The 15,319-nt window shown below is 42.6% G+C and overlaps 1 protein-coding gene across 2 annotated transcripts in view; it reads right to left on the bottom strand.

Annotated features, from left to right (window-relative positions):
* The window catches only part of NRBF2 (nuclear receptor binding factor 2), a 35,292-nt gene extending 28,327 nt beyond the window's left edge, over window positions 1–6,965 (bottom strand). The window contains exon 1 of one of the 2 annotated variants that reach the window (XM_060642656.3): window positions 6,725–6,965. In XM_060642656.3, coding sequence (XP_060498639.2) covers window positions 6,725–6,754 — 30 coding nt within the window. In that variant the 5' untranslated portion in view covers window positions 6,755–6,965. The remainder of the gene's footprint in view (window positions 1–6,724) is intronic. The other variant, XM_060642657.3, reaches the window with a different exon arrangement.
* Between the last annotated feature and the right edge of the window lie 8,354 nt (window positions 6,966–15,319).

The raw sequence follows: 15,319 nt of genomic DNA on the forward strand, positions 1-15,319 counted from the left end.
TAGAGTGCATGATACACAGTATTATAAATATATATATACATACTCTATATATGTGCATATACACACAGACATACATTTATGGCATCATAATGTTTCAGTTTCAGTTTTTGTTTTGGGTGAAATTTATGAGGGCCCTTGCATTTTACACAATCCCAAGAGACATATGCATAATGTGACAGCTCTACATAGTATATACATATGTATGTGTGTACTGATCATTATGTAAAAATCTCTAATTGTGGATCCCAGTCAAAACATGGGCAAACACTGATCTAATAGTAAGACCAATATTTTAATGAGAACCTTGCTTTCAAATCCCACTGTCACCACTTATTCTGCATGTCAATGTCTTCATCAGTAAAATGGGGAAATAACAGTTACTAAGAAGATAAATAACACAGGTGACCCTTTAACAACATGGATTTGAACTGCATGGTCCACTTATATATGGATTTTTTTCAATAAATACAGTGCAGTACTATAAAGTATTCTCCTTATGACTTTAGTATTTTCTTTTCTCTAGTTTATTGTTAATACAGTACATAATATGTATAACATATAAATACGTGTTACTGTTTATGTTATTGGTAAGACTTCCAGTCAACAGTAGACTATTAGTAAAGTCTTTGGGGAGCTGGGAAAACTGAACAACATGAGGAATGAAAGTGAACCACTTTCTTTCATCATACATAAAAATAAATTCAAAATGGATGAGGGATGGCTGGGTGGCTCAGCCAGTTAAGTGTCCAACTCTTTTTTTTTTAATTTTCTTTTTAATGTTTATTTTTTTATGCTATATTTACTTTTATTTTTAAATTCCTACTGTTGGGTTTTTTTTTTATTTTTTTATTTTTTAAAATTTACATCCAAATTAGCATATAGTGCAACAATGATTTCAGGAGGAGATTCCTTAGTGCCCTTTACCCATTTAGCCCATTCCCCCTCCCACAACCCCTCCAGTTTGTTCTCAGTTTGTTCTCCATATTTATGAGTCTCTTCTGTTTTGTCCCCCTCCCTGTTTTTATATTATTTTTGTCTCCCTTCCCTTATGTTCATCTGTTTTGTCTCTTAAAGTCCTGATATGAGTGAAGTCATGTGATTTTTGTCTTTCTCTAATTTCACTTAGCATAATACCCTCCAGTTCCATCCACGTAGTTGCAAATGGCAAGATTTCATTCTTTTTGATTGCCGAGTAATACTCCATTGTATATATATACCACATCTTCTTTATCCATTCATCCATCAACGGACATTTGGGCTCTTTCCATACTTTGGCTATTGTTGATAGTGTGTGCATGCATGCACAATAGGGGGAGGGGGAGGGGGAGGGGGAGGGGGAGGGGGAGGGGGAGGGGGAGGGGGAGGGGGAGGGGGAGGGGGAGAGGGAGAGGGAGAGGGAGAGGGAGAGGGAGAGGGAGAGGGAGAGGGAGAGGGAGAGGGAGAGGGAGAGGGAGAGGGAGAGGGAGACGGAATCTCTGTCAGTGCAAAGCACAACACAGGGCTCAAACTCAAACTGTGAGATCATGACCTGAGCTGAAGTCAGATGCTCAACTGACTGAGCCACCCAGGCGCCCCAAGTGTCCAACTCCTGATCTCAGCTCAGGTCTCGATCAGGGGCAGAATTCAGGCCCGACGTGGGACTTCGTGCTGGGTGTGGAGCCTACTTAAAAAAATTAAAAAATAATCAGGGCACCTGCATGGTTCAGGTGGTTAAGCATCCGACTTCAGCTCAGGTCATGATTTCGTGGTTCATGAGTTCAAGCCCCATGTCAGGCTCTGTACTGACAGCTCAGAGCCTGGAGCCTGCTTCAGATCTGTGTCTCCTTCTTTCTCTCCCCTCCCCTATGCTCTCTCTCTCTCTCTCTCTCTCTATCACACTCACTCGCTCAAAACTAAACATTAAAAGATTAAATTTAAAAATAAATAAAACCAAGATGGATGAAAGACCTAAATGTGAGACAAGAGATAGTGAAAATCCCAGAGAACACAGGCAAGAATCTCTTTGACATCTACCATAGTAACTTCTTACTAAACACATCTCCAGAAGCAAGAGAAAAGCAAAAATGAACTATTGTGACTTCAAGATAAAAAGCTTCTGCCCAGGGAAGGAAACAATCAACAAAACTAAAAGGCAATCTCTGCAATTGGAGAAGATATTTGCAAATGGCGTATTCGATAAAGGGTTAAGATCCAAAATATATAAAGAACTTATAAAACTCAATACCTAAAAAACAAATAATCCAGTTTTAAGAAATAGGCAGATGACAAGAATAGATATTTTCCCAAAGACATACAGATGACTAACAGAAACATGAAAAGATGCTCAATTTCAATAACCAGGAAAATACAAATCAAAACTATGAGTATCAGGCCACACCTGTCAGAATGACTAAAATTAACAACACAGGAAACAACAGATGTTTGTGAGGATGTGGAGAAAAGAGAACCCTCTTGCACTGGTGGTGGGAATGCAAACTGACAATAGCCAAATTATGGAAAGAACCCAAATATCCATCGACTGATGGGTAAAGAAGATGTGGTGTATATGTGTATGTATGTATACACACACACACACTGGAATATCGTGTATATATATTATCCAGCCATCAAAAGGAATGAAATCTCGTCGATGTGGAAGGAGCTAGAATGTATTATGCTAAGTGAAAGAAGCCAGAGAAAAGCAAATACCATATGATTTCACTCATATGTGGAATTTAAGAAACAAAACACATGAACATAGGGGAAAGAAAGAAAGAAAGAAAGAAAGAAAGAAAGAAAGAAACCATAAAAGAGACTCTTAACTATAGAGAACAAATTGAGGGTTGCTGAAAGGGAGGTGGGAGGGGGATGGGCGAAATGGGTGCCAGGTATTACAGAAGGTACTTGTTATTGAGAGCTAGGTGTTATATGTAAGTGATATCACTAAATTCTACTCCTGAAACTATTATTAGGTGATACTGGAATTTAAATAAAAATGTGAAACATTTAATAAATAAAGGCTGTTAGGGTCATGGAAACAAATATTTAAATTTATGTAAATACTGGTAATACAATGGAGGCATATTTAAATTATGTTCTCATTTATTGTCATGATTTCGTGTCATGAGTTCCGGCCCCACATTGGGCCCACTGCTGTCAGCCTGTCAGCACAGAGCTAGCTTCGAATCCTGTCCCCCTCTCCTGCCCCTCCCCCACTTGTGCTCTCTCAAAAATAAATATTTTTAAAAAAGGGTCAAGTGTATATATAAAGTGCCTGATGCCAATCCCAGCACTTAGTAATTGTTGTGTAAGTCTTAGTGCTCTACCACCTTTCCCCAGTCCTTCCATTGAGCCCCACCTAACTTGTGACAGGATGAACTTTACTTGAAATTTTTCAGGGCAACAAGGAAGTGGTTCAAAACAGCCTCATTTTTACCTTAAAGATTTTACCGCCAACATAATTAAGATATGATAATTACAAAGAATTCAGGTATGTAAAAGGCCATTCTTTGAAACATGATATTGGATTCCTTGTCTTAGATGAGAACTGACCACTCTAGAGAGAAGCTCAGTTACTCAACATTCTCGGCACCCTTAATACGGCCAAAAACATACAACTGTGGCCACAGTCACATGGACCCTGTTCTCAGAGTCTGCAGAGTAGGTAAGCAAAGCATGAGCAACAGTCATGTGTAAATTAGTCTGACATCACTTCCCAAATAGGCAGTAAACAAATTAAAGAACTACAAATTATGTCACACAAGTTTTGACATTTGCTACCAGCACAGCACCCACTTTGCCAAAATTAAATGGAAAGAAAGGCCTAAATATACACCAAGTAACTTTACAAGTTACAATCTGTCCATATTAAAAATTCACAAAAAGAAATAAAAAACTGATGAAACAAAACTTATTCAGTCCAAAGACTAGCTATTCCCAACGATGGAAATATGATTTAGTTTATTTTTCGTTTGTCCAATTTCAAAAACAAGAGAACTAGAATACAATGTCTGTATTACATATGAAAATGACTATTTTGGGGCACCTGGGTGGCTTAGGTCATGATCTCACAGTTCGTGAGTTTAAGCCCTGCAACTGGCTCTCTGCTGTCAGCACAGAGCCTGCTTCGGATCCTGTCTCTCTCTCTGCCCCTCGCCCCCCTCAAAAATAAACATTTAAAAAATAAATTTAAAAAATGACTAAGTTGAACCAGTCTTTTCTGTATCTTAAAAATCTACTACCAGCAGTTAAGCCTATACGGCCTTTACTCCAAACATAACATAAGAGAATCAACATTAAAGCAGAGACACTAAATGACACAGAATCCACAGTTCAATATAAGGAACATATTGAAATGAAAATGGTGAGTACTGTACATTAATTCAGAAGTACTGCTAGAAAAGGTCATGATACTAAAATAAGTTGTGACCCACTGATCTAAGTCATTACTTAATTTCTCTCAGTCTAGGCTTGTTTCTCTGTAGAACTGCGAAGCAGTTCTTCCTAAATTCCAAGGATGCTCTGAGAACACATACTTATAAATCTAGGTACTGTAATAAGTCCTTATACAACAAATCTGGACTACACTATAATGTCATTAGAAAAAGCCTGTATAAACTACTGGGATTTTCAAAGGTACTCATTAAATCCTAGTATTGAGAACTATTTCTCAGGTTCAGTCAACTTGATACTAAGTTGTTTAACTGACATAAAAAAAGTGATCACCTTCAAAAAACAAAAACAAACAAAAACAGTCTTTTAAAACTGAGTGACAAATTCCGAGGCCTGCCACTGGTACTTATTTACAAGTACAATTCCAATGATTCAAGTTAAATGTTAATCTCTGTTCAACTGTTCTCTTCTAACTGCTCGGCTACAACTCAGATCTTTCAAATCTCAAATGGTTTCAGAGTTCAAGATGCCAAATTTCTGATACTTGTCCACATACATTTTATCCTAGCCTGCTTAGCGAGGCTCTTTCCAAAATTCTCCTCTATAAAAATACTATTGTCACCATTTAACTAATTTTTCCTAAACTGGTGATTCTGCTGCCCCATCTACAACTCACCCAGCTGCCGTCTTCTCACAAGCTACCATACACTAGTGGGGCACTTGGCTCAGTATATACTGCAGCCTCTGGCCAAATAAAGTGAAGCTAACTGGAACTGAACCAATGGTCATTTTGCAAGGACACTTGAACTTTGAAGCACTCTGTAAACTGCTGGTTATTTCTAATAATATTCCTGTGAAGTTGCAGTATTGAGCCACCCATTCTATTTCACTGTAAACTATATGTGACCTTAAAAACAAAAAGTGCAAGATGTGTCCCTGGTTTTTAAAAACTCACAAATCTAGTCCAATTCTTTTTAAGTGTAAACAACTCTTACCAGTGGGGGTGGGCTTAACTTAAAACTAGGAGGCGCTTCTCAGAGCAGCTAACCTGGCACCAGTCATTTGGGAAAAACAGCTTTAGGTCCTAGAATCTTAGGCTTTTCAAGCTCAGCAAATCCAAACCTCATTTTACAAATGAGATTTTAAATTAAGAGCTTATAGTCTGATTACTATAATAGCTAACTCTTACACTGTACTAGGGACAAGGTACTGTTTACACCTATTTACTCCTTTAATCCTCACAACAAACCAGGAAAGAGGGTGAGGTCAACAAATGTACCCAAGGTCACACAGCTATTAAGTGTCAAAGCCAGAACTGATACCGAAGCGGTAGAGCTCCAGAATCCATAGTCTTAAGCCACCGTGCTCCATTGCTTCTCTATAGAATGGTTTAAATGAAGCCGGGGGTCTTTCACGACACTAGGATTCAGAGTTCCAACCTGAGAAGCGAATTCTCCACACACCCCTTTCCCCAATGCCAACATCGCCCACCAGCGCAAGTGAACGGCATGCAAACCTGTGCCTGTACAAGTTCCTCCTGTCTGGCTACAACCTTAAGGAATCTTAAGTAACCAAAATAGGTACCCTCTAGGAAACCAAAAGATGCAGGGGTCAGTCAGAAAAGAACTCGTGCTTCTCGTTTCTGTTTTAATGAGATCATCAGAAATGCCTAGAGTAATAAGTAAATGGCCTATGAGCGCTTTTTCTGAAGGGGCAAACATCTACCGTATTTTCACGATGCCTAAAGTGATGAAACGGAGCTAAAATCAGGGACGGCCCTGTTTTCTTCCAGCTGTCTCCAACTTATTCGAGAAGGGTGATCCTCAGTTTATGCATCTGAATGTAGGCGAGAAATGAATGGGTGGAGGAAGAGAAGGGGGTGAGAGGGGGTATTACTCCAACTCTCCACCGTAATGAAGCTGAGGCTTCAGACCCTATGTATTAGAAGTTAAAACCAGTATTTCACACCACTGCTGCGCTGGCCGGCTTCAGTGCCCCTCCAGGCTGCAGAGAGGTGGTTACGTGGCGCGTTGAAGCATTTCCTCTAGCCTGAAGAGTAGGTGGCTTTCCCGGCTGGTGGAAGCCCCTCACTCAATGCACTGCAGCAGGGTACGCTTCGGGGAGCCGGGAAATGAGACGTGATAGCTTCCCGGGGATGCCAGAGGGAGCAACGTCTGGGGCGCCTTGCGCGTCGCCGATGTGGGACCACGCCTGCCCCCCTCCTCCACCCCTCAGGACCACCCCCGCCAAACCCGCCTCCCGGCCTCGAGGGTCAGCAGCACGCTGGAGACGCGACAGGACTCCTGAAGCAAAGGCTCCCGAGGGCGGACACGACCCTCAGCGGACTACTCACCAGATTGAGGGGTCCTTCCATTACTTCCATAGACCCCGGGGTAAACGGCGGCCTGAGGAAGGGGAGCGAGGGCGCCGGAGCACATGGAGGGAAACAGTAGTAAGCAGGGCGACGGAGCGGCGGCGGCGGCAGCTGCCCCTCTCCGCGCCCCGGGAGCCAGCAGTGGGCGCAGAGGGAGCAACAACCGCACCACTTCCTCCTCCGGTAGCGCGCCGCGGGCCCGCCCCCCGCGCCGCGGCCACGCATGCGTCATGGCGTCACACGTGGCTGGTTCAAGGTGGGAGTGGGTGGGGCTCAGGGAAGGCGGGGCCGGACTGGCGTACACTCGCTCGCGGGCTATCTTTCCTCTCGCGAGAGGGGTATCTTCAGCTGCTTGAAGTCTTCTCTGACGTCACGCGGGGGTGGGCAGCCTTGTTGAAACTTGAGTAAAATGGCTGAGTTGTGCTCTTGGCTTCTCAGGTTTTCTTCCAGCATGATTTTTTTCCCCCCAAATCCCTCAGATTGCTACGCCTTCTCTTACTCTCCAGTCCTCACCTTTATTCGTGTACCTGATTGATATTTTTCAAAAATCAGATTTGAGAGGTGCCTGTGTGGCTCAGTGCGTTAAGCCTGCGGCTGCAGCTCAGGTTATGATCTCGCGGTCTGTGAGTCAGAGCCCCTCTTTGGGCTCTCTGCTGTCAGCACAGAGCCCGCTTTGTAGCCTCTGTACCCCTCTTGGTGCCTCTCCCTCACTTGCTCTCTCTCAAAAGTAAATAAATGTTAAAAAAAAAAAAAAAAAGCAAAAGCAAAAATCAGATTTGAGCAACGCTAAGCCAGGCCCTGGACTGGGGAAACATAATTACGGGCTCAGCCCTCAAGGTGCTGGCAAACTAATAAAATAATATGGATTACAAATAGCCAAATATAATACTTGATTAAGTTAACAATTGTGCGCTAAACCACTGTGCCAGGTTCTTTCTGTCAAGGAATTCACTGACAAAAAAATTAGTTGTGATTTATGCTGTAAAGGGAACAGACAGGGAGCTGTGATAGAGGCACCATGAGTTGCACAGCTTCAAAAAAATGAATTTGATCAAGAGTCATGTGAGCTTGGAAGAGGACCCCAAGCTTCAGTTGAGACCACAGCCCTGGTGTACACATTGATTGCAGCCTTGTGAGATCCTGGGCAGAGGACTCACTGAAGCCATGCCCAAACTCCTGACCCATGGAAATTGTGAGAAAATGGATGTGTGTTGTTTTAAGTCAGTAAGTTTGAGATAATCTGTTATATGGCAAAGAATCCTATTACAGACTCCTTTGAGGCAGTAAAATCCAGAGGCAGAACTTTTCTTGATAAACCATAAATGTGGGTAGTAAATTCATGTTACTGCACTAATAACTAGTGGATGGTTAGTGGACAGTTTTAATACCTCTAAAGGAAACTTCAGTGGCAGATGGACAAGGAAGGAAGGAGAGTATGAGGTGTTCAAGCACTCACCAGTGTTTGAGAGAAACTTCAGATCAGCAAAAGAGAGGACATGATGGATATACACAGCCAAGTGGTGAGACAGACATTGTATCCACCAGCCCTGTTCTCTGCCACTTGCTGTCATGCTGTTGACCTGACCAGTCATAGGCTATGAAGAGCACTGGGGACATGGCCACGTCATCAAAGGAAAAGGTCGCAGGCCTGCAAAGACTTTAGAGCTATCCCAGCTGATTCCTTTGAAATTTGGGAAACAGCAGCTGCACTTGAAGCTTGCCAATGGCTGTTTTCACTACTTGCAGGTATGTATTCCTTCAGACACGTGGACGACTTCTTTGCCTATTGGGAAAAACCCATTTATCTCCTGAGACCATCAGTGGAGGGTTATAGAAATCCTCAGGCTCTCCTGACTGGGAACATAGTGGACATGCCTATTAGTCAGATGAGAAGAGCTCACACTAGGTCTTTGCTGCAACTCGCAAGATGGGGCCAGAGGCTTTTGGAAGAACATTTAAAAGCTGCAAAGCTGGGGCGCCTGGGTGGCGCAGTCGGTTAAGCGTCCGACTTCAGCCAGGTCACGATCTCGCGGTCCGTGAGTTCGAGCCCCGCGTCAGGCTCTGGGCTGATGGCTCGGAGCCTGGAGCCTGTTTCTGGTTCTGTGTCTCCCTCTCTCTCTGCCCCTCCCCCGTTCATGCTCTGTCTCTCTCTGTCCCAAAAATAAAAATAAAAAACGTTGAAAAAAAAAAAATTAAAAAAAAAAAAAAAAAAATAAAAGCTGCAAAGCTTTCTGCTTTCTGTGGCTCACCTGGAAAATATATTTCATGTTAAAGAATCCATTCCTAAATGGCCCACTACTGAATCCATTCCTAAATGGCCCACTACTGACAGACTTGCCACATTGGAGAGGTTCCAGAATTTACCACAAGACTCAATTTCAGATATTCCTTATATATTACCTGCTCTTTGGGGCGCCTGGGTGGCTCAGTCGGTTAAGCGTCCGACTTCGGCTCAGGTCAGGATCTCACAGTCTGTGGGTTCGAGCCCCGCGTCGGGCTCTGTGCTGGCTGCTCAGAGCCTGGAGCCCGTTTCGGATTCTGTGTCTCCCTCTCTCTCTGCCCCTCCCCCGTTCATGCTCTGTCTCTCTCTGTCTCAAAAATAAATAAAAATGTTAAAAAAAATTAATATATTACCTGCTCTAATCTCATACCCATCTATTTTTTTTTATTTTTTTATTTTTTATTTTTTTTTTTTAACATTTATTTATTTTTGAGACAGAGAGAGACAGAGCATGAACGGGGGAGGGGCAGAGAGCGAGGGAGACACAGAATCCGAAACGGGCTCCAGGCTCTGAGCAGCCAGCACAGAGCCCGACGCGGGGCTCGAACTCACATACCGCGAGATCGTGACCTGAGCCGAAATCGGACGCTTAACAGACTGAGCCACCCAGGCGCCCCTCATACCCATCTATAACATCATGATAGTTCAGTCTCTTCTTGAATGCTTACTACTCCAATCAAAGCAGATGGGTTTTTTAAAATCTTTTGTTTTAATGTTTATTTATTTTTAAGAGAGAGAGCATGCACACACATGAGTAGGGGGAGGAGAGAGAGGAGGACAGAGGATTTGAAGTGGGCTCTATGCTGACATCAGAAAGCCCAATGTAGGGCTCGAACTCACAAACTGAGATCATGACCTGAGCTGAAGTCGGAAACTTAACCAGCTGAGCCACCCAGGCACACCTGTTGTCACCTCGATTGATGACCTCAAAAGTTTGTGTAGTTATAAGCCTTTGGTGTGCTCATTTACAGGAGTAGAGGACAGCAGACCCTTCTGGTCTCCTGCTCCATCTTCTCTACCTTTGTTGTTTCTGCTCAGCACAGGAACTCCATGGAAAAGGGCATCAGGATAAGGTTAGTATCAGGAAGCTTCACATGGTCCTTGAGGTGCCGGGGGGACCCCTCTGATTGTATCGTGGAAAAGGGAGTCCAATATGCCTCCCACACCTGCTTCGTTTATAGACTGCCCAGTGAATCCACCCAAAGCACAGTCTCTTCTGTAGTCAGGAAACCTACAGGGCCACCAAAGGGGCAATAACAAGGGTAGCAGCAGGGGCAGCAGCAACAGTGCTGGGCACAAGGCAGCAACCAAGTCTGCAGGCCGAGGACAGATCATCAACACAGCAATGTCAGGAGCAGCCAGCAAGGGCCCAGGAGGGTGAGGAGCCAGCATGGTTATGGCAGAACCACTGACGTGCCCTCAATGGGTATTTAAGTGGTTGTGGCAGGTGCTTCTCACACGTCCTTGAAAGGTACTTCCAGACGTGATGGCAAGTCCCAACTAGATGGGGAATTGTTCTGTATCCAAGCAGGGCGGCAGGTAGATGGGTGCTTACTGTTGTAATTTCCCTATTTTTCTATGTCTGAGGACATATAAAGCGATCTTATAATCACTGACAGCCGGGTGGCAGTTGTGATGAAGTTGCATTGCCTTAGAAAACCTTTGACCAGAGGGGAACCTGGGTGGCTCAGTCGGTTGCGTGTCTGACTTCAGCTCAGGTCATTATCTCACAGTTCTGTGCTGACAGCTGAGAGAGTCTGCTTTGGATTTTGTGTGTCTCTCTCTCTTTGGATTCATTCTGTCTCTGCCCCTCCCTCACTTGTGCTCTGTCTCTCAAAAATAAATAAATGTAAAAAAAAAAATGTTTTTAAAGAAAACCTTTAACCAGAGGCATGCCACTCTTGATCTTAGGGTCGTGAGTTCAAGCCCCACACTGGGCACGGAACCTACTTAAAAAAAGAAGAGGATGGGGTGCCTGGGTGGCTCGGTCGGTTAAGCGGCGACTTCGGCTCAGGTCATGATCTCGCGGTCCGTGAGTTCGAGCCCCACGTCAGGCTCTGTGCTGACAGCTCAGAGCCTGGAGCCTGTTTCAGATTCTGTGTGTCCCTCCCCTGTTCATGCTCTGTCTCTCTCTGTCTCAAAAATAAATAAAACGTTAAAAAAAAAAAGAGGAGAAAAGAAAACTTTTAACCAAATTTCTTTCATTTATGTTTACCTTTTTATGTATGAACAAGAGTGATATGGGACAAAAATATGTCTTAGTCTGAAGAACCAACCTCTTTCACTATACATAAAATCAAAATTTAAGTAATTGAAACAATGGCTAAATTTCAGAGAAAACCACTTGGCTGGAACAGTTAGCATGTAAGTGGATAACCCTCTTACCTGTATTGCTTGGTATGAGGACTTACCTTCCTGCTTCGTCATTCCTTGATTTGAAAGGAGCCACCAAATTCTTCCCCTTTCCAGATTCATCATGAACAAAAGTAGGACTGCCTTCAACTTTAAATGAAAACTAACTATAGTTTTAGATGTCTGTTTTTAAGACTGAGCTTGATGTTGAACAGAGGGTGAACGCTATCTTGCTTCAAGTTGATTCAAGTGCTTCTTGAAGATTTAAATTTCTTTTTCCTGAAACTTTTTTAATCCCCATTTCTCAAAAGCAATGGGTTTAACTTTGTAGAACACTTTGCAGGGTTCCAAGCACTTACATGTACAGTTGCTCATTCAATTCCAACAGGCTCAAATTAGTGACTTGCCCAATGTCATAAAATTGCTAAGTAGCCCAACTAGGTCTGAAATCTGGGTCTGTCTGGCTCTAAGCCCAGTACTCTTTCCGCTACAAGCCGCTGAATATCTACTGGATTGACATTGAATGTTGGTAATAGCAGAAATAGTCCGTTAGGGTAACCCACTGTAATTACACAGGTTATTTTGGGTTTTCCTAAATTCACAGTCCTGAGTACCCAGCCAGTCAAGCTAAAAAGGGAGTTTCTATTGTTAGTGGCTCTGTTTTCCTCCAGGGTATTTGCCAAGAACTATTCACAAACCAGACTGGGCAGGAACAGGCTCTGTGAGGGAGGGGGAGGGTAGCTGTGAAGTAGCAGGCTCTAACTCCTCAGTCTCTGAGCCAAGCTGTCCAGTTGCTTCAGCGTGAGCCAGGATGAAGAGAGCCAAGTTAGGCAGGAGTCAGGCATTCTATTCAACAAAGTTCAACAGAGGAGAGGCCAAGGAAAGTAGAATTTCAGGGCAGGTTTCTTACCCAGTAAGCTGACACCTGGGAAAAGTCAGTCAAATAAAGGCAGAAAGGCAATGATTCAACCAACTTTGTATTAGGTTAGTGTTTGTCAAACAAGAGAGCAGAAGAGAACTCTCCAGAATCCCAAAATGTCCTTGGACTATGTGTCTGCTGGTGCACCAGCAGGGCTCCTTTGTTTCCATCTAGAAAAAATAACTTCTGTGTTTATTTGTGGTGGCATGAAGGAAACCCTTTTCATATATATATATGTATATACATGTGCATGTGTGTGTGTGTATATGTGTGTGTGTGTATATATACACACACGATTTTTAATTTGTTTTTAATGTAGTCTCTACACCCAATGTTGGACTTGAACTTGCAACCTGGAGATTAAGACTTGCATGCTTTACAGACTGAGCCAGCTAGGCACTCCCCCCTATATATTTTTTATAAGCACTTCAGAACACTGAGACATGTATAATCAAATCCTCTTCAACCATTATAGTCACCACCCCCAATTACACTGACCTCAAACTTCCATTTCTACCTCTTGCTCTGACCCTTTGTGGCAAAGTGCTGATTCATGTGGACTTAGTTTCAAACTGAGGGGTCACACATTGAGAAGGGATTAAGGGAATCATGAGATATTGGAAGATGATAAGGTTTGGTTACTCTTAAATAAATATAGATGAGGGGAGACTTAGAAACTGAATGGTAGAGAAGAAATGATTGAAGTCATAAGGCAGAAGTTTAGAGAATTTTCTTCCTTAAGTTTCTAGGAAAGATTTGCCTCAAGTTTCCTTTTAAAAAGTATTTTCCAAGGTTGTCAAAATTCTCAAGTCCATTGTTAACCTATTTAGTGCCTCTGTGTCCATGCTTCCTGCTGCCATTCTACCTAAGCAGCACTAGCACAGGAGACCTTTGATTGACAGTTCTGAGAAGACATGTAAGGGCTTCAGGGAAGGAAGGGGTCATAGCAAAGTGGTACAGACAAAATAAGAATTTTACCATTAATTGGATATTTTACCTCTCACTTTCACTGTACTCTTTACTTCTGAGATGGTCTTTCCACAAGTCATTGTACTTTCCCCACCCTTCAAGGAACTGGAAAACCCTCTTAGAATCCTGTAGCAAATGATTCTAAAACAAACAAACAGTAAAAAGGCAGGGGAGATGGGGGTGGAGAGAGGGAGAGGATGGGGGGGCGGGGGGGGGGAGAGAAAGAGAAAAGAGGAGGAAGAGGAAGACAGAAGAAGACAGGAAGAAAGGGAAAGAAAGAGAGAAACGGAGAGAGAGAGAAGAGGGAGGGAGGAGGAGGAGAAGGAGGAAGGGGGAGGAAGGAAAGTATGACAAATACATTGTACTTTCTATCCTGACATGTTTACATCATATGCTGTTGACATTCAGTCCAGAAGCAACTGTGGGGAGAATGGTAAACCTCAGATGTTAGGACCTTGGGACTACAGCCAGAGAATTTTCATAGCATACCTGGAGGCTGGCCAGTCTTCAGCCTTGACCAGACACTTAGGTTATTCCGTGCCGAATTCTCTCTCACCAGTTCTAAAACCTGAGGGACTCTGATTGGCTTCCATGGCTTGACTGCCATGTTCATCACACTATTCTTTTCCAGTTTGGGTGTTGGGGGAAGGGAGAAAAATAATCGGGGAAATAAACCAATTGGAGAATTTTTGGTCACAGTGGTGAAATAATTTACAGAACTCTCTTAAATTCTTCAATTATGACAGAGTAAATATCCTACTCAATTGAATCGTAATTATTGTCTGTGTTTTATAGGAAGTATATTTTAGGAGATCCAGTGGCTCAATCCGCGCACAGCGCATGGTACTTACATAGGAAGTACATTTTGTAATTGTATAAACAAAGCCTTTTTTGCATAGATGCACTGTTTGTATCACATATGAAAATTTTCAAATATAGTAGTATCACGAACACCAGTATATACAAACTCTGTATTTGGCAGTTAACATTTTACCATATTTTCTCCATCTATTGTTAGCTAAAAAATTTTTAAGTAAATTATAAATAATATTTTACTTTCCTCTAATTACTTTAGTATTCATCTCTAAAAAATAAGAGCATTTTCCCTACTTTATAATACTTTAGTTGTACATAACAAAATTAACATCAATTCCTTAACATCAACCTATACCATAGTCAGATTTCCCCAACTGCCCGCAAAATGCCAGAATTATAGCAGGTCAAGATCCCATCAAAGTCCACATCTTGCATATAATAGTTATGTCTCTTAATTCTCTTAATTTCCTTTTGATCTAGATAAATCCTGACTTTTTTTTTTCTTTCGTGACATTTACTTTTTGAGAGTCTTGGCCAGTTGTCCACTCTCCTACTCTATTTTTATTTTTATTTTTTTTATTTAAAAAAATTTTTTTTGACATTTATTATTTTTGAGAGACAGAGAGAGACAGAGTGTGAGTGGTGAAGGGGCAGAGAGAGAGGGAGACACAGGATCTGAAGCAGGCTCCAGGCTCTGAGATGTCAGCACAGAGCCTGACATTGGGCTCAAACCCATGGACCATGAGATCATAACCTGAGCCAAAGCTGAATGCTTAACCAACTGAGCCACCCTGGCACCCCTATCTCCTACTCTGTTTTTAATCATTGATTACACTTTTTAAAATCATTGTGGGGGTGCCGGGGTGGCTCAGTTTGTTGTGCGACCGACTTTGGCTCAGGTCATGATCTCATGGTTTGTGAGTTCAAGCCCCGCTTTGGGCTCTGTGCTGACAGCTCAGAGCCTGGAGCCTGCTTCTGATTGTGTTTCCCTCTCTCTGCCTCTCCCCCACTCATGCTCTGTCTCTCTGTCTCAGAAATAAATAAACATAAAAAAATAAATAAAACCATTGTGTGTGTGTGTGTATATGTATATATGTGTATATATATATATATATATATATATATATTTTTTTTTTTTTTTTTTAATAGACTCCACATCCAACGTGGGGCTTGAACTCACAACCCTGAGATCAAGAGTTGCACACTCTACTGACTGAGCCAGCCAGGCACCCCTAGA

This window comes from Panthera onca, chromosome D2, assembly GCF_046562875.1.
Source record: "Panthera onca isolate mPanOnc1 chromosome D2, mPanOnc1 haplotype 2, whole genome shotgun sequence".
Lineage (NCBI taxonomy): Eukaryota > Metazoa > Chordata > Mammalia > Carnivora > Felidae > Panthera > Panthera onca.